Below are 18,876 nucleotides of genomic sequence, written 5' to 3'. Positions count from 1 at the left end.
GCTGAAATGGACAACTACATCATGCCCATAAGTAAGGATGAAGGCTCCAGATCACCCACAAATGGCCCCGGGATAAACAGGATTGCCGAAACACAGCAGGGGAAGATTTCTAGGTTCGAATCAAAAAGCAACCCGTTCTAGGAAAAGGAAACCAGGGAGCCTTGGGGTAGGGGGAAAGAAATGGGAGAGGAATGTGAATACAGTGTTCCTGGGGCTCTCTGGCACAGACAACGTGGGACACGAGGACATAGGGCTAAGGTAGACTTAGTCCTAGTGGTGGGGAGTGCTGTCGTGTAAAAACCCCGCTGCCCACTACCTCTAGGCGGGTGCACCCACATCCTAGAGGACAAACATTGCCAGAGGAGACTCAGACCTCAGAACCAGAGGTACAGACCCATAAAGGAGAAGGAAAGCAGGTGGCAGTGTCACCTGGGGGAAGGGGTGGACACAGGCTCAGACCTGCAGGGATACTCTTCCCAAGGCTGTACCCCTGCCGGAGGACACGCTGGCCTGTCCAGAGTGCCATCTTCCTGGGCTACCCTGTTCCATGGACACAAAGACAGCTGGAGGGCCAAAAGTTCAAGGCCTGCCTTGATTTATACGGTGAGTTCCAGGTCCATATGAGCTACATGACAGCCTGTCTCTTTTTTTTTTTTTTTTTTTTTAAAGATTTATTTATTTATTTTATTTATGAGTACACTGTAGCTGTCTTCAGACACACCAGAAGAGGGCATCGAATCTCATTACGGATGGTTGTGAGCCACCATGTGGTTGCTGGGATTTGAACTCATGACCTCTGGAAGAGCAGTCAGTGCTCTTAACCGCTGAGCCATCTCTCCAGCCCGACAGCCTGTCTCTTAACAAGACAGGAAAGGCCCAGAGGAGGATCAGCCATGAAAGACATCACACAACCAAATCTACTACCCCAGGTCTAGCCCTGGGACCTGGAAGGAGAGAGCAACTCCCCAAGCTGCCCTTTGACCCCCACAGACTCAGGCCAAAGGGGGGAAAAATGTGTGACAGAGGAAGAGAGGGGCCTTTAATCCCAGCACTCAAGAAACAAGGGCAGGCAGATCTCGAGTCCAAGGACAGCCAAGTTTACATAGTAAGACCCTACCTTATGGGGGAGGGGGGTTAAATAAGCCACCACAAATCTGTAATCGAACCCTGCAACCTGGGCAATCACTGGTTTGCCTCACATGTCTCCAGTTTGGCTTTCTTCATGTGCTGCTTTGCTGGACCAGGATTTCTCACCATCAGTTGCCAGGACGCTCAATCCCTCAGCACTCCCCTCTACCCTTTGACCTTCCCTCCCAAGCACAGCATTCTCCAGGGTCCCCAGCAGAACCTCTACTTGTGAGACTAAAATCCCTCTCCAGGAGCCCACTCATGTATCAAATGTTCTTACCCCAACTGACTGACATGAGACATGTACCCAAGAAGGAATTTTGGGAAGAAGGAGGTAACAGGACAAAAAACAATGGGTTTCCTAGAGCCACCACCCCTGGACCCACACCTCAAGCTTCGAAGATTTAGGGTATCAGAAGGATGCCTAGTGGGCTCCGTGGTTTGCAGAAGGAGCTATTCTTGCCAGGCATGATTGGCAGAGAAGAGGAAATGTCACCATAAGAACGCCTCTGTTCCACAGAGCTGTTCAGAGTGTGAAGGTGGGAGGAAGCCCTGTGAAAAGAAGCCACACTTCTAGAACAACAAATGTCCCCAAGACGACGAGCGGGTCCCTTCTGAATCAAGTGAGAACCAGCTGGTGGCTCTGGACTGAGTCCTAGCAAGGACCTTGATTGTCCAACTCCAGCCAGGCTGCAGATAAAAGGTAAGTAAACTGGGCTACACCTGATAGCTGCTGGTCCTGTCACCCTGGGAACAAGTGGCATGGCCTGGATGGTGCTGTGAACTCACATGACACCATACACAGGTGGCCTCCCTCCCCCCCAGGGAATGTTCTATCCCAAGGTGTCCGGGATATCACAAACCCCTAGAGTTGCTTCCTCTGGCAGTGGCTTCTCTCTGTGGCCTCCAACCCCTGCTCTTCCCTTCACTGATCCCTACCGGCTCCAGTGGCCCAGAGTCCGTGCTCCTGAACACTCTTAAAACCGGTCTCAACCTCTTCGATGTGCTGAGGTCATCATAAGCGCCAGGCACTAAGCTGCACCTCCACCCTTTAGCCACTAGGTGGCAGCATTCAATTATTCAGAAATAGGGAACTACAGGCCTTCATCAGTCAACCTTAAAGATCCTAGAAATTCTAACCTCCCTGAGATGCAGGCCGCCCTAGGCTGCATAGAACCTAACTGCATGCTGGAGCTACAGGAATAAACCTTGTCTCAAACGCACACACTCACAACCCATAGCAAGTGGAACCAAGCCTGGTGGAGCATGCTAGTAACCACAACACTTGAAAGGTAAAAACAGGCTCATGAGATCCAGGGTCTGAGCTACAAGGCAAGCTCAATTCAGATGAAAAATTCACATTTTAAAAAACGAAGGAATGGCCACAGAGCTAGCTCAGTGGTTAAGCACGCTGGCTGTACTCACTGGAGGCCCAGGAATGGTTCCCAGCACTGACATCGTGGCTTACAGACATCTGCAACACAGAGAAACCCTGTCTCGGAAAAAAAAAAATACTGGCCCAGGATAATTTGTGGTAAAACACCTTTGCAAGTCAACGACCTGTCCAAGGAAGCCCCTCACAGGAAGTTCAATGTCTAAGAGCCACTGGCAAAAGGACAAAGGGTGGGAACTAGAAGCGGTCACTGCTGACACACACACACTTTACGACATGTCACTGACCAAGGTTTAGGTTCAGGATGCTCCCGGTGGTGGAGGTGGAGGTCTTGTCGGGCTTCGTAATGATGGGTGCCGGCGCTTGTGGAGAGAAAGGCTTCGGGCTGCCAGACAAGCTCCCTGCTTGGCCCGTCTTGGTGGAGGCTGGAGACGCTAGAAAAGTGTGTCAGGGTTAGAAGCGGGACTTAGAGATCAGTAAACCAATAAAGCTCCCAGGTTTAGGAGTGAGACAGGAGAGAAGGGACACAGGGTGCTTCAATGACACAAGTTCAGAGTCCTAGATGGGATTGGTAAGATGGGCAGCCTTGAACTGCCAACAAGGGACTCTCACCATAGTGGGCTGCTGGGCCTGGAACTCAAGGAGACTGCCCTAAGACAAATGATTAGGCAGCCACTGAGTTTACATTGGCCCATTCACAGGTGTAAGCCCTGAGCAAACCCCTCATGCCATATGTACAGGTCAGGAGCAGGCTGGCATGGCAGCCGTTGGTGAGAGGGAGCCTGCCCCACCTGCCTCTGCAGCCCTAGGGAGGTACAGACCCTGACTCAGAGTGCACAAAAGCAAGCCCGGGCATCAGGTGCAGGGATAGAGACCTTGGTAAATTCTCTCCTTTCTCAGGTTCAAACTCCTATATGGACAGGCCATATTCCAATGCCTGAGGTGTTGAAGCAGGGAGAACAAAGACCAAACAAAGCATTTAAAGGGGCCAAGAGCTTCCTAAGGACTAACCCAGTCCTGACTGGTTACCCTAACTGCTTTACACATTTTGGGGACTTCCCAGCAAGGCTTCTGAGCCCTAACAAAGAAGCACTTAGTCAATTGGCCTGAAGTGAGGAGGTCCTGTGGAGATCTGGTCCTGACAGGAAGTCATAAATGGATCAAGAAGACAGGAAACAAGACACCACCAGAGACTATAAAAAATGTAGGCTTGCTGTGGCAGTTCTGTAATCCCAGCAGTGAGGAAGCAGAGCCAAGAAGATCAGTTCAAGGTCATCTTCAGCTACGTAGCAGGTTGCCAGCCCACCAGCCCTGCAGTGAGGCCGGGTCTGAGGAGGAAAGCTGCCGTCCTCTGCTGGGTAGGTATGACTTTGGGGTGTGTGTGTGTGTGTGTGGTGTGAGAGAGAGAGTCCAGGTACCCACTGAGCCCATAAAGCTTGGATACCTCAGAACCAAGGGGATGTGAGCGCTGGCAAGCATACCCACATCCTCAGTATGTGCTGGATACACTCTTGATCCCTGAGAGATCTCTCCAGTCCTGCGATTTTGGTTTTTAGTGTAAGGGAAAGACTCGAGACTAGAGAGACTTGGATTCAATCAAAGATGGACACTTAATGGTTCAAATCCAAGCTCCTACTGATTAGCTGTGACTTGAGATGAGGCGCCTCTGAGGAACGCCTTGGGAAGAGGGACGGCCCACCAACAGGGTTGACAAAAGCATCTATACCCATTGGGTTACAGTGACACTGACTCTAAGCAGCCAAAGGGGTTGAGAGCACTGAGCATCCAGGAAATTAGTGTCAGTACGAGCTCTCTCTGTTGCCGACTTCCCATTTCCTTACTAGGTGGCCCTCCATGGAGACCAGTGGTCTTCAGTTCTTGTACTGCCCTTACTAGTACATACTGGGCAACATATGCAGTTCATTCTGCTAGCCATGGCCAGGGATGCAAAAGCAGCAGGCACCTAATGCCACAGAAGCCAGATGTTATGAGATAACCCTACAAGGGACAGGAAAACCCCCTAAATTATCATCTAGGGACTGGAGAGGTTAGGAATGGCTGCTGTTCTTACAGAGGGTTCCAGTGCCTGCACCCACATGGCAGATCACAACCATTTTGAATTCTAGTTCCAGGGCATCTAAAACACTCTCCTGGTCTCTGCAGGTCTTGTTTGCACACGGAGCACAGATGTACATGTAAGCAAGCACTAAGACACACAAGAATTTTTTTGTTTTGTTTTTCTGAGGCAGGGTTTCTCTGTGCAGCCCTGGCTGTACTAGGACTTATTTGTAGACCAGGCTGGCTTCAGACTCAGAGATCTGTATGCCTTTGCTTTCTGAGTGCCCCACTACAGCCCAGTTCTCATGAAATTTAAAAACATCCAGCTCTAACTCTAGTTCTGGGGAATCTGACATCCTCTCTGGCTTCCTGGGGTAACGCATGCATGTGGTGTGCTTATCCACTTACGGGCATGCAAGCGAGATATGCATAAACGCTTTTAAAAATAAACCTTAGACATAAATAAGAAAGAAGGAGTTGGCGTCTGGTCTCAAACGCTGCCTCTGACTTGAGAACCATCTGAATCATGGAGCAAATGTGGAAATCCTTTCCCCGCTCTGGAAATGGAACTGGAGCAGCAATTAGATACATGTCCGCTAGGCCAGCCCTAACACACGTAAAAAAAATCTGAGGATGAAGTTTGGTAAATATCCAATCCATTTTACCATAGGGATTAGCAGACTGCCTGACCTAGTAACCAGGCAGGCAGCCTTCCCTTCCCCAGGGCTGTTGCTGGGGTGATCACTCTTATTTCCACACTACTGCAAGAAACAAGCCGGACTTGTTACATTAAGAAATGAGAATGAGCCGGGCGGTGGTGGCGCACGCCTTTAATCCCAGCACTTGGGAGGCAGAGGCAGGCGGATTTCTGAGTTCGAGAGTTCGAGGCCAGCCTGGTCTACAGAGTGAGTTCCAGAACAGCCAGGGCTACACAGAGAAACCCTGTCTCGTAAAACCAACAAAGAAAAAAAAAAAGAGAGAGAATGAGTGAGCCATTGTGTCAGTGTGCATAGGTGTTTGTGTGGAAAGGACACGTGCACATTTGTACACACATGTGTGGTGGCCTGACAGATCTTTCCTTAGGTACTCTCTACAGATTGCTTATTTCAGTTTTGAGACAAGATCTCCCATTAGCCTGGAACTTCCCCCAGAGCAGACTAGGCCAGCTGCTGCCCCCTGCCCAGCATAGACCACCACGCCTCAAATTCTTACATGGCTTCCAGGCAGTGAATCAAGTCCCCATGCTCACAAGACAAGCACATTATTGAGACATCAAGCCCCAAATCAGGCATCTTTAAGCAGAATCACTACTACTACACGAATGTTTTAAATAATTCATTTACTGCTGTTTGTGATAGCTAAAAAAGATCCAGGGAACGGACTGCCCCTGGGGATTAAAAACCAAAGGTTCTCTAGCTGTGCCCTCACTCAGTAATAAACAAGGAGGTTTAAGAAGGTTCTGCTAGCCGGGCGGTGGTGGCGCACGCCTTTAATCCCAGCACTTGGGAGGCAGAGGCAGGCGGATTTCTGAGTTCGAGAGTTCGAGGCTAGCCTGGTCTACAGCGTGAGTTCCAGGACAGCCAGGGCTACACAGAGAAACCCTGTCTCGAAAAACCAAAAAAAAAAAAAAAAAAAAAAAAGAAGGTTCTGCTTGGGCCTTTAGAGACACCATGAGGAGGTCCAAGCACAAAGGGCAGCAGGAACCCAGACACAGAAAACAAAGGTGCCACTGCACACAGACAGCAACTAAGTGCACCCTGTGTCCTCTAAAGTCAAGTTTAAAAATGTAAAAGGCGGGCCAACTATATGGCTCAGTGAATGAAAGTGCTGTGGCCAAGCCTTAGGAGCAGAGGTGCTGTGTTTGTTTAAGGCTTCCCCTGCTGGAGCAGCAATTGGACCATACTGTGTCAGAGCCAGCTGACAAGAAGCCCCATGCCACTGTAGTTCAGGCTTTGGGGGACTTTAACAGAACACAAGCCAGCAATGCTAGCCCACACCTCCAATCAAGGGTCACCTGGGGCCAGCAAGACAGCTCAGTTGGTAAAGGCACTTGCCAGCAAGTCTAGTGACCTGAATTTAATACCTGAGACACACACAGTGGTAAAAACTGACTCTGGCAAGATGTCCTCTGACCTCCACACACATGCAGAAGTGTGTGCATGCACACACACACACACATGTTCTAAGTGTGAATGCCACCTAGCGAGGCATGGCACACCAGTGCACATGAGCACAAGCTCAGAGGAGGTCAAGATGACAACAGGTTCTCTGCTATTCCTTGACCCTATCACCTGTCAATCAGAGTCCACTCCCTTCATGACTGTGGGGAAGGGCCTGAGGTTCAAATTCATAGCATCCCGTGCAACTGCTCAGGAGAGCTGGCCATGGGAGGGAGGGTTAGTTAGTGACTTAGTATTTGTCATGGACAGCCATTTTATGGCAACTATTGATTTCACAATAAAGTGGACTCTGTGAAAACACTTTCCTGCCTCCCTGACAGCAATCCCATGGTGGGAAGCCAAGCCGAAGGCACCATTAGCTCAGAGGGTCTGTAGGCTCAGGACGGTACCATATCACACATTAGCATTGTCAGTGGGGTCTCTAGGAAATAGAGCAAATGCTGATAAAACCCGCCTACCCAAGTGGTCCATATTCGGGGGTGGAGATGGGGGCATTGAAGCCACTTTGTTAAAGGCAGGAGAATCCTGGGCTGTGGTAGCCACAGGCTCCCTGCGGGACAGAGGGCTGCTTGGAAACTGAATCTGCTCACAGGAGCAACAGATACAGGATGAGCTATGGAGTCTTCTAAAGAAAACTACAGTCTCGATGCCAGTGAGATGACGCAGTGACTAAAAGTACCAGCCATTGAACCTGTCAACCTGAGTTCAATCTCCTAAGAACACACATGGTAGAGACAGAGTCCCGACCTCTGCAAACTGTCCTCTGACCCTCACATGAATGTGCATGCGTGTACACACACACACACACACACACACACACAGGCTGCACACCTTTAATCCCAGCACCAGGGAGACAGAGGCAGGCAGATCTCTGTAGGTTTAAGGACAGTGAGACCCTGTTACAAAAGGAGGGAGGGAAAAAGGCTCTAAATTCTCATACTTAGACATGCTAAGGGGCACTCTGGATTCTGAAAGCTGCTTATGTGGTTTTTCTACTTTAGAGCATGACGAAGTTTTCTGACATTTTACAGGGACCCCAGCCTGATCCCAACTGTGCTATCCCTGACTGTGGAGGTGTCTAAATGAATACACGCATTCTCCCTGCGCTGACTAGCGTCTGCCATCAATACAAACAACAGAGGGCAGGAGGAAGCAGGCAGGCTTCAGGAGGATTTGGCACGTGACAGGGTCCTTATAGTCTATAAGAGAGCTGGCAAACCTGAACCTAAGGGCCTCTGGGCCCAATCTGTTCCCTGTCCCTGTGTGGCCTGCTATTTAAGAAGGGTATAGAACATTGGGGTTGGGACATAAAAAATTCAATAGGTCTTTTTCTGTGTTTTGCTTGCATCTACGTCTGTGTACCATGTGTATGCCTGGTGCCCAAGGTCAGCCAAGGACATCAAATCCCCTGGAACTGGAGTTACAGATGGTCAGGAGCCGAGTGGGTGATGGGAAGTGAATCCAGCTCCTCTGCAAGAACAACCAGTGCTCTTAACCACTGGGCTGTCTCTTCAGCCCAACTCAATAGTTCTTAAAGCATGCACTTAGAAGAAATTCAAGCTTCATTACCCACCAGCCGACACCATTTAAGCTTTATTGAAACTCAGCTCTAAATGTCCAGAGCTGCAGCCATGACAGAAACACAGAACTACCCACTATGTGGCTGCCGTGGGCCCACTCAGGAAGGGGTGCAATTTGTAAGAGTGGAACAATCTGAAAGTCACCCTCTCCTTTCTTTGTTGAGGATTTGGCTTTTGTTGTGTTTTAATATTTAGTACAGGATCTCATGTAGCCAAGGCTACCCTCCAACTCCTACTCCCCCTGCCCCTACCTCCCAAAGGCTGGGAAAACCACACTGGCATGTGCTGTCACAGGCTTCTGATATGGCCACCTTATGGGATTAGCAAATGTCAGGCATGGCGAGGTGAGTAGGTTGTGTATTTTTAGAATAGAAACTTTGAAATCTAAGTTCTCTTCTTTAAAAAGAAGAAGAAAAAAAATCTGTCAGTGAACAAGGAATTTCGCAGCAAAGCTCGATGCCACAAATCCCACCCAAGGGAAGACAGACACTAAATTAAACACAACCATTCTTATATTTCTATAAAGCTCTATTTTTTTTTTTTTTGAAATTCGGAACAAGAGAGCAAAGGGGAGCTTGCACACGAACACACTTTATTTTATGATGTGCTAACTTCAAGAAGGTTTCAATGGGGCAGTTGTGGTGGGATACACCTGTAAGCCCAGCACAGGGGAGAGGGAGCCGGGAGGACCCTCCTACCCAAGACCAGTCGGCCTGGACCATTCCTTAGGTCACCCCCCTTCATTGTGTCTCTTCTCAGATCCTCGTACACAGCACACTAGAGATCACCAGGAAACATATTTCTCTGGTCAACGCTGCCCTGGGCACTGTCCTTGTCCTACTGTGAGGTCCTGACTCATTCTGTTCTCAACAGAGCCTACATATAGGAGAGCCTACACGTAGTCAGTTACGGTTGCCATAGTAAAGGTGGGAAGGCTAAGGTGTAGAGACATTAAATAAGTTCCCCAAAGTCACATCAGCAGAGGGGGAGTTCCGCAATTAGAGACCAGTGTCATATCCAAAATACGACACAGAGCTGGACAAAAGCCAGCCCTGATGGAGGTGTGATAACAGGGCAGGGGGATCAATTTTCACCTCATTCTCTCCCCATCTAAGTTAACCCGAACACAAAGGGATCAAAAACTAAGCCTTCAACTACATCGTACTGAGAACAGTCACTGGGCACTGCTGTGAACAGCCAAGAGGCTCTGACAGTGGCCTCGAGCCCTGCAGGGTCTGGGGCCATTTCCACCCGCTTCTAAGAATAGACCCAGCTGGCCTGTGGGAATACTTCCCTCGTCTGTGGGATCTGGTGCTGCCTGCCTGCTTGCACCTATAGGTGAGGCATGCACGGACGCCAGAATGCACCAAGTGGCCTCCTACCCAACTCTCCCAACTGGGGCTGACCTGTGCTCTTATCAAGGAAGTCCATGGACTCCTCACTTGCGCTGAAGTGGCTGGATGGGGCCTTCTTCTCGGGGTCCTGCTCCACATCGGAGCCCGTGTGCACAGAAGAGTTCGTACTGGTGGGGGAGCGAGGCATGTCGGACAGGGAGATCCTGCGGCCAGCGCCCCCGCTCAGAAGGGGCTTGCTCAGAAGGATCTTGGGGGATGCTGTCATGTCAAAATTGAGCTTCACCTTCTCTTGTTTGTCTGTCTTGGCAGTGCCGGCGCTGGGGTTGCTGGGATCAAGCAGCATTTGGTATTGGCTATTGGGAGTGTAGGGCGTCCTGAACGGGGAGTAATTAAAAACCCCAAACTTCCTCCGTATGTTCTCCACGTAAACTTCCATCTCTTGCATGGCGCTGTTGAAGATACTTTTAGTCTTTTTCACAGAAAAGGGGATTTCTTTAGACATGAGGTAGCAATTATTGACGGGAACCCAGGCTCTAGGATGGTGAGAGAGAGAGAGAGAGAGAGAGAGGACTCTGAGTCAGATTCAGTAATTTCCAAGGTAGTTTACTTTTTTTTTTTAAATTTTCTTAATGCAAACCAAATTAGCCTGGTGGGTGCCTGCCAAGATTCTTAAACATGGGGCCTCCTTTTTAAATAACTGACTTGTTTTGAATGGCTAATGAATGATCCACTTCGCAGAGGTATTAAGGATAGAAGGAACAACAAAACTTAGCCAGAGATGTGAAAGGGCTCCACACACTTAGCCATCCTAATCACTTAGAAACAAAATGGATGGCTCAGCAGGTGAAGCCACAGCTGCCAAGCCAGGCGACCTGCGCTTGCAAAGCCAGTGTGGAGAGCACAACCTCCCTTTCCAGCTGTCCTTTGGCCTCTACACATGCGGCTGTGGCACTTGGATAAAACTATAATCCCTTTGGTTTTCTGCTGTTTCTGGGTAAGGAAAACAGTCTTCCAGGACACGTCTGAAGAGGGATGTTTTCCCCGGATCTTGCTGCGGTGCACCTGCAGGTGCACACTTCAGTTTTGAGGCAGAATCTCACTATGTTGTCTAAGTTGGCTTGCAACTCGGGATGCTTCTGCGTCAGCCTCCTCAGTGCCTAGTCACGCCTGACAACATTTGAGAAGATAACTCTTGCGACTACTGCCTTTGGCTTTGGGGTGAACACACTCCACAGACCTTTTGCTACTTCAGGGAGGACCCGTCCTCCTCCATCAACCCCCAGAATATTTTTGCAGAGACCCAGAAACCAAAAACAACAGTGGTACTTTTTCCAGTACCAGCAACACCCACAAACCCAGGAAAATCTGAGAACACCCCAACCACCACCCTTGTGGAGGAGGAACACCAGAACATCCTGCTACTAGTGCACTCCCCACTCTACAGCCTCAACCTAGTGGAGACCTTTAAGGGTTCCTGGACCTCAAACCGAAGCCTGGTATAAAGCCATGGGATGTGGGAGAGCCCAGGGGAGAGAAGATCATTGCTCCAATAAGAACCATCTGCCCAGCTATGTCCAAAGTGCCGACTTAGGACACTGGATCCAGTCTTCCTGGTCTTTGAAGAGAAACAGTGAGATACTGCTAGAGCATTTTACACCATGTCAGCAGCTAGCATTGAATCCCTACATCTGAAGAGGAAATGGTACCCAGGGAAGGGGCCTGTCCAGAGGCAAAGTGCAGCACGAGGCCTGGCTGCCAGTGAGAACCCCCGAGCAGACAGCTGATCTCGGCGTGTAAAAGCGCACAGCCCCCCTCCCTGTGTGTGCTAGGGACACCTTTCTGCTGGGACCTGAAGATCTTTGTATTCAGAAAGGTGGAGTCGACCAAAGTTGAGCAGAAACCAAATACCCGGGGCTCTGGGCTAGGTAAGGGAGAGAGAGGTCAGAGTCATTCGGGTCCCCAGCCCCGGACACTTCCTACCTAGGAGAGCACTAGGATGGCAAATGCCACACCTGTGGGTCAGCACCAGGAGCCTCCCCTCAGCCATGGCCACAGGTCTGAAGTCTTTGTCCCACTCTATGCTGGTATAGTTTCAAGGTCACAACCGTCTAGCCACCCACAGGTTCCCAAGTCACTTAAGGGGCCTAGGCAAGAATAAGCTCTGTGGCCGGGCAGTGGTGGCGCACGCCTTTAACCCCAGCACTTGGGAGGCAGAGGCAGGTGGATTTCTGAGTTCGAGGCCAGCCTGGTCTACAGAGTGAGTTCCAGGACAGCCAGGGCTACACAGAGAAACCCTGTCTCAAAAAAATAAAATAAAACAAAACAAACAAAAAGAATAAGCTCTGTGTCCTTAAAAGGAAACAAGACATTTGTTCACACAGAAAGCCTGAGGGAGGGGCCCCGGTGGCCTCCTGTCCAGGCTTCCCTGAGGGACACTGGGCAAGGTGTTAAACTCTAGGGCCAAGTTTTCTCATCAGTCAGACTGAAGTGAAGGCAGTTCCTTCGTAGGGTGACAAAGTGCCAGGTGCCTGGGCACACAGGGGTGTCTGTAACCCTAGCCTTCAGGAGGCGGAGGTAGAAGGAGGAGGCGGAGGTAGAAGGAGACTAGGTAACCTGGCTGCTCCATGAGATATTACTCAATCACACAGTGGGCACACGACAGCTGACAGTTATTTTTCCTTAAGCCTTGCACTCATCTGGCCTAAGAGTTCCTATATTTTTAGATAATGGTACATATATCTAAGATCAAGCAAACAATTCTTTGAAGAGGGGCCTGCAGAGCCTCGCATGACCTGTGCTGGAGCCTCCATGGGTTTACTCTCAGGCGGATCAGCTTGCAGTAGGGAGTTCTGGGGTGTTTCTTAGCCTGACCTAGCTCACTAGCACACGCCTACGCTTTCACTTTGATGCTGCCAAGTGAAGAGTCTGTTGTCTGTCTCTCGTGGGTCCCTACACCATCAGTTTTCCCACATCTTAGTAAGAAAGGCTGCAGATGAGCCCGCCTGGATTGACTTTAAGACTGTCTAGGGCCAGGTGTGGTGGCACACACCTTTGATCCAGCACAAGGTGGGCAGAGGCAGGTGGACCTCTGAGTTTGAGGCCAGGCTAATCTACATAGGGAGTTCCAGAACAGCCATGATTACACAGAGAGACCCTGTCTCAAACAACAAAACAAACAAACAAAAGTCCATCAGAGCCAAGGCTATACAGAAAAACTAACAAAACAAACAAAACAACCACCACCACCACCAAACAACAACAAAATCCTGTCTGGGGAGAGAGGAGAGCTCACCCAGAACCAAGAATTTCCCTGGGGAGAATGGGCACAGCAGTTCCCAGGGATGGGGAATACCTTTAGCCCTCCGAAGTGTTGGTATCATGGTACCCTAGACTGTTCACACATCCACAGTGGGGCAACCTTGCCCAAAGGAAACCCGCCAGATTAGCATAGCCCCTCAGAAGAAACAGAAAAACACTGAGGATGTGGAGAGAGACCCGGCTCTTGGCCAGCGCCCAGGACCAAGGAATAAATTGCATGTCTCAGACAACAGCCTGAGCATAGAGCACAAGCATTGTTTATGGGGCCTGTGTCCCCAAGGCCAACTTCAGGGGCGTGGGCAGGGTGGTCACACCAGAAGGATCGGAATCCTGAGCTCCTTGGTCTGGCTCCATCTGGTAAGTGGAGACATCTGTTGTGCCACACACTAATGTGGACCCCAGTAGGTAAATCCACACACAGGGCCGCCCCACAGGAGAATCATAACCCATTAGGATGGTGAACGCCTCAAGTGTTCTTCGATGGGACACCTATGGCACAGCCAGCCGCCAGCTCCTCCTGCTCCAAAAACAGAAAGCAAATTCTTACTTGTCTTTCCTCTGAGCGCCCAGTTCAAACCACTAATTACAGCCTGGCTTCTGTAGGCACAGCCTTTCACTGGCCTCTGCCCCTCTAGCCAGGTCCACCAGTGTCTTCGCCAGGCACTTCCTACAGATGGGAGACTAGCATACTCAACAAGTATCTGCCTGCTTGCTATCGTGCTGCAGCTCGGAAGAGCCGGAGGGAGCACATTCCTTTACTGAAGGAATGCTGAAATTCAGGACGAACGCCACCAGTACATGGAGGGGACTGTGCGGAGAGAGCTCACATGGTAGAACGTTTACCTAACATGAAGCAAGCCTGGGTTCCATCCCCAACAACATATTGCCGGGTGTCCAGGGGTATGCCTGCAATTCCAACACTCAGGATGTGAGCGAAGAACACCAGGAGTTCAGAGTCACCTTCTAATATAAAACAAGTTGAGACCGGCTGAGGCTACATGGGCCCCTCCCCCAAGGGGGTGTATAAAGATTAAACAGTGATGCACCCTGCCAAAGCCAGTGCCACCTCAAGGAACTGCTACCTGTTCTGACAGGGGAACAATGGGAAATTCTGCAAGAATCTCAATCTTTGTAATATTAAGATTTTTTTTTTCTTTGCTTTGAATCATAAGCCAAGCACAATCTGACAGAGAGTGAGCATGCTAATTCAGATGCTGATTATCACTTTAAAAAAAAAAAGTATCTATTATCTGTGTGGTGCATGACTTTAACTCCAATGCATTCATACATCTTCTCAAGATGAGGGGGTGGGGCCATACTCCCAAAGAATCTCTGCTTCTTCATTTAATTATAAGGGACCTTGTGTGTTAAGAGGTGTCTCTGACTACCTGTTGTTCACAGGCAGGCGTGGTGGAATGACTCTGTAACGCCATTCAGCATGTGCAGGAAGGAAAGGGGAGGCTGGGGAGGCTGGGAGGGACGATTCAGTCTGTCAAAACATCATCCCCTCTGTCATTTCCCAGTTTAGATACTCAGAAAGGGGAATTGTGAGGTATTCCATCTAACACTAAGAACATCGTTCAGTGGCAATCCGGGAAACTACCTCCGGTCCCTGAAAGCATTATTTTTAAAAGCAATTTGCACAGAGGTTTAATTTACTCCAGAAAACAAAATGAATAAATAACTACACATCAAACAGCCCGTCACAGAGCCTCGGAACTCATTCTGAAGCCAGATCCACCAACAGAACCAGGGAGGCGGGACTCTTTCCTAACAGGCCTGAAGCTAACGCACCGACAAGACACCGGGATGAAGCCTCCCCTCACCAAGCTTGGCGGAGAACCAGAAAACATTTTACAATAACAAGGTCACAGGTTGGTAAGACAACATACAAAAAGAATAACCATCGTCGCTGCCGATAAAAGATAGAGTTCGCTTTTAAGAACAGCATAGTACCCTCCACCACTGTTACACTGTGACGCCATTATCCAAAGGTCCGCTCGCAGCCTGTTTTAAAGCTCCCACCTGTCATGTTGTCCAAAGAAACGGGCATCAACCTGCCCGTCTTTGTCCCTCAGTGCTTTTGCTGGCCAGAATGGAAACCCTTTCAGTTTCGCCCAGACCAAAGGGTGCGGATTGCTCTAGAAGAAGAACAAAATGCAGGGGTGGCGTTATATTTGGCAGCAAAGACACACATTAAAGTCTGAAAGGTAATCTGAATGCAGGGAGGTAGGGAGGACACAGCCGTGTGCTGATTAATTAGGCCTTTGTCAACGTGACACAAGCTGGAGTCATCTGGGAAAGGGAACCTCAAGTAAGAAAAGGCCGCCATCAGACAGGTCTGTACATAGAACTCTGGGGCATTTTCTTGATTGACGACTGCTGTGGGCGGGTTCAAGCCACTGGTGGGCGGGTGGTCCCAGGGTGTATTACAAAGCAAGCTGTGCAGGCCACTGAGCAAGGCGGTGAGTAGCTCTCCTCCAGGGCTTGGCTTGGCTTCCGGTCCTGTCTTAACTGCCCTGGATGAAATAAACCCTTTCCTTCCCAAGCTGCTGCTGGCCTCCGTGTTTTATCACAGTAATTAGAGGCAAAATAGGACATAAGCCATGCATGAAAAGGAGACAGCTGCAAGCAAGGTGTCCCCAGGCAGGTGTGCAGCCTGGACAGAGCCGGCGCAGCTTAAAGCTGAGAGAGTGAATCAGACTTGGGTCCTGGGTGACCAAGAAAATTCACCTCTTCAGGGACCACACCCACCCTGTGCTAAGTCTGTACAAAATGTGGAGTTACACAAAAGTAAGAAACTACAGGAGCCATGCTTGTCTGCTGGGGCTCCCGAGGCTGTGGCTACACAGGTGTTTATCTCCAGGGGCAAACAGAGGCCTGAGCTACGCTTTCCTCATCCAATCTTGTGTTTTCGAGCCCTCCACCCGGACCCTCTCTCAGACACGCTCACTCCACCCAACCACGCTCAACTCTGTAAAGCAGTGGTTCTCAGCACACCTAAGATCAATGGAAAACACAGACATTTCACTATAATTCATAACAGTAGCAAAATTACAGTTATGAAGTAGCAGCAAAACATCCTTACAACTTGGGGGTCACCACAGCGTGAGGAGTTGCATTAAAGGCTGACAGCATTGGGAAGGCTGAAAAACACTGCTTAAAACATACTGGATTTGGTCAATGCCCAACACTGTCGGAGAAAGAAGAGTTTACCAGGATGGCTTTGCACTTCTAAAAACCAATGATCTCTCTGGAGAGACAGACAGTCCTCCAGGGATGTGTGTCCAAAGGTCTTAAAACAGGAACCAACCAGATTTTAAGATGACACAGCAAACTGAAGACACATCCTATGACCTGTACCTCACTTGCCACAATCCTTCTCTTGAGTCACCAGTTACCAGGACACTTAACTCTGGAACAAGACAGTTTGGCCCAAGAGGCTTAGCCAAGCCCTCTTAGCTCCTCTCCACCCTGACTTTCCAGAACAACTTCTACTAAAACTTCACAACCTCATCTCATAAATCCCCAGAGAAGTCCATCTTGGTATAGCCAAAGGCACCGGAGTTTCCAGAAGTGAAACGAAATAACGAGATCCAACTTACACAGGGCTCACAGAACCAGTTGTCTCGTTTCTGGCAAGCCGCAAGATAACATTCTGGACACACTTCAATTTCATTCATCTGCAAAGCAAAACAATACATTAGAGTGTGGCCCCGCCTCCATCCGGAAGCCCTACTGAATCCCTGACACTCTGACTTGCTTGGACTTTTATTTTAAGGTCAGATTTTCTTCTTTTAGTTCTTCTTTTTGTATTACGGGGCAGGCAGAGAGCAACAGAATCTTGCCCGGTAGCCCAGGCTGGCCTCAAAGTGATCAAGAAAGTCTCCTGCCTCAGCCCTCCCAAGTGCTGAGACCATAGGTTCACAGAAGTACACAATCAGTTTGCTTAATTTTTTTTTTCAAGATTAATGACAACCACCACGTCGTCCACACCACAGCCGTCCAGCTCCCTTTTAAGGTGATATTCAGATAGGTGGACAGCACAGCTTAGAACCAACCAAAGGCCTCTCCTGAAGTCAAAGATTACCACTCACAAGCCCAGAGGCTTCAGAAAAAGCCGCTCATGACTCTGGGCTTACACATGTTCATAGGTAGTCAAGGATGATGAATGACACAGAATCCACACAGCAGCTAACTCTATAGACTTAGCATACTGAGACGTCCTGTGGCATCCATGGTCAAAACACCTTAACACAACCAAACTTAAGTCTTCCATGCCTGAGCATTTATTTACAGCTCACAGGTAAGACAAGGTCAGACTATGGCCATCTCATTTTAAAGTACTGCGGAAAGGGATGAAGCCCTAAAAATTCAAATAGGCTACCAAGAGTCCACAGGGGCAGCTAGGTAGGACAGGGATTTGAACCCGGGTAGTGGATCTCCAAAGCCTGAGTCTCCTCAACACACTTAGCAGCTATTATTTTTCTGGTATTGGTGGTCCTGCATTGCTCTTTGCCTCCCGGTGCCACGAAGGGCTCATGTATGTATCTGCTGCATCTGCATCCTGCAGCCCACATCCATGCCCTACCCATCCTCCTGAGCCAGTGTAACTGGAGACCGAAGTGGGAGGGAGGGAGTACCGTACTCCTCTTTCCAAAGGCAATAGTGAGGGGTGTGTCACGACCTGCTTTCAACGCAATACAACTAGAAACAACAACGAAATATTGCTGTCTCTCGATCACATGCAGGAAATACACATACGTATACTTTTTAAATTTAGATGGGCAAGAGAGGTGGCTCAGAGGTTAAAGGCACCTGCTATTCTTGCAGATAACCTGGGTCCAGTTCCCAGCACCCACCTCAGGAAGCTTAAAAGCACGGGTGACTCCAGTTCTAGGAGAAATGCCCTCTGGCCTCTTCAGGCATCTGTATGACTCACATAAACACAAAGGTCTCCATACACACACTGAATGAATGAATGAATGAATGAAAGAATGAATGAATCTTTTACAAAGATCGACACTTCCTGTGCTGGAAGAACACACAGTGCCCCATAGTCAAGCCTTGGTGATCACATTGGCACAGGTTTCCTGGAAGCAATCAGAAAATCACCACCAACTAGCAGACTCTCCTGACATCAGGCATGCTGTTATCTGGGAATCTCATGCCTGAGAACCACACAACCAAGATGGGGGGCGGGGGGAACCCCACCGTAGCCAGGCAATGTGGCAGGAATGGCGGCATAGTGGTTACAACTCTACTCCTGGCACTACAGAGGCAGAGGCTAGCCCAACCTACACAACAAGTTCAAGGCTAGTCAGGGTATATAAGGAGACCCCCATTTTCAATAAGAAAGAAAGAAAGAAAATAAAGGAAAAAGGAGGGAGAGACGGAGCCTTCCTTTGGGAATGACGCCATCAGCTGGCTGACTCAATCCCAACTGTGGAGGTCAAGGTCAAACCTGACGAACTGCCGAGGGAGAAGATTGGATTCCCTGCACTTGATCACGACTTCCTAAAGATTACTCCTATCTCCACTGCTGAACTAAGGGGCTCCTGTAACATTGGGGTCCCCTCTTTCCAGCTTTTGTGTTGCTTGAAGAGACATGATGCAGTACATAACACAGGGCACACGAAAGTCACTGCAGCCACCCACTGGGGTGCCCTGCCTCTAGGAGAGCCCCCACCCACAGGAGGGCCGGGAATCACGTACCTCGTGCTCACAGATTTTGATGACGACTTTCGCTATTTGCGTCAACTTGTGGTTTCCTGAGGGAATAAGAAAAGGGGATCATGAGCCGGGCGGTGGTGGCGCACGCCTTTAATCCCAGCACTTGGGAGGCAGAGGCAGGTGGATTTCTG

General features: G+C 49.5%; 1 protein-coding gene across 13 annotated transcripts in view; it reads right to left on the bottom strand.

Moving 5' to 3' along the window:
• Positions 1 to 18,876, bottom strand: part of Zmynd8 (zinc finger MYND-type containing 8) — a 101,037-nt gene that overhangs the window by 31,887 nt on the left and 50,274 nt on the right. For 9 of the 13 annotated variants that reach the window (XM_028769634.1, XM_028769643.1, XM_028769642.1 and 6 more), the window contains 5 exons: positions 18,728 to 18,783; positions 16,618 to 16,695; positions 15,038 to 15,153; positions 9,746 to 10,227; positions 2,809 to 2,955 (listed from right to left, as the gene is read on the bottom strand). In XM_028769634.1, coding sequence (XP_028625467.1) covers positions 2,809 to 2,955; positions 9,746 to 10,227; positions 15,038 to 15,153; positions 16,618 to 16,695; positions 18,728 to 18,783 — 879 coding nt within the window. Of the gene's footprint in view, positions 1 to 2,808; positions 2,956 to 9,745; positions 10,228 to 15,037; positions 15,154 to 16,617; positions 16,696 to 18,727; positions 18,784 to 18,876 lie in introns of those variants that run through there. The other 4 variants (XM_028769637.1, XM_028769644.1, XM_028769645.1 and 1 more) reach the window with 4 other exon arrangements.

The sequence above is a fragment of the Grammomys surdaster genome, unplaced genomic scaffold, assembly GCF_004785775.1.
Source record: "Grammomys surdaster isolate TR1022 unplaced genomic scaffold, NIH_TR_1.0 193, whole genome shotgun sequence".
Classification (NCBI taxonomy): domain Eukaryota; kingdom Metazoa; phylum Chordata; class Mammalia; order Rodentia; family Muridae; genus Grammomys; species Grammomys surdaster.
This window is presented reverse-complemented; position numbering and strand designations above follow the sequence as displayed.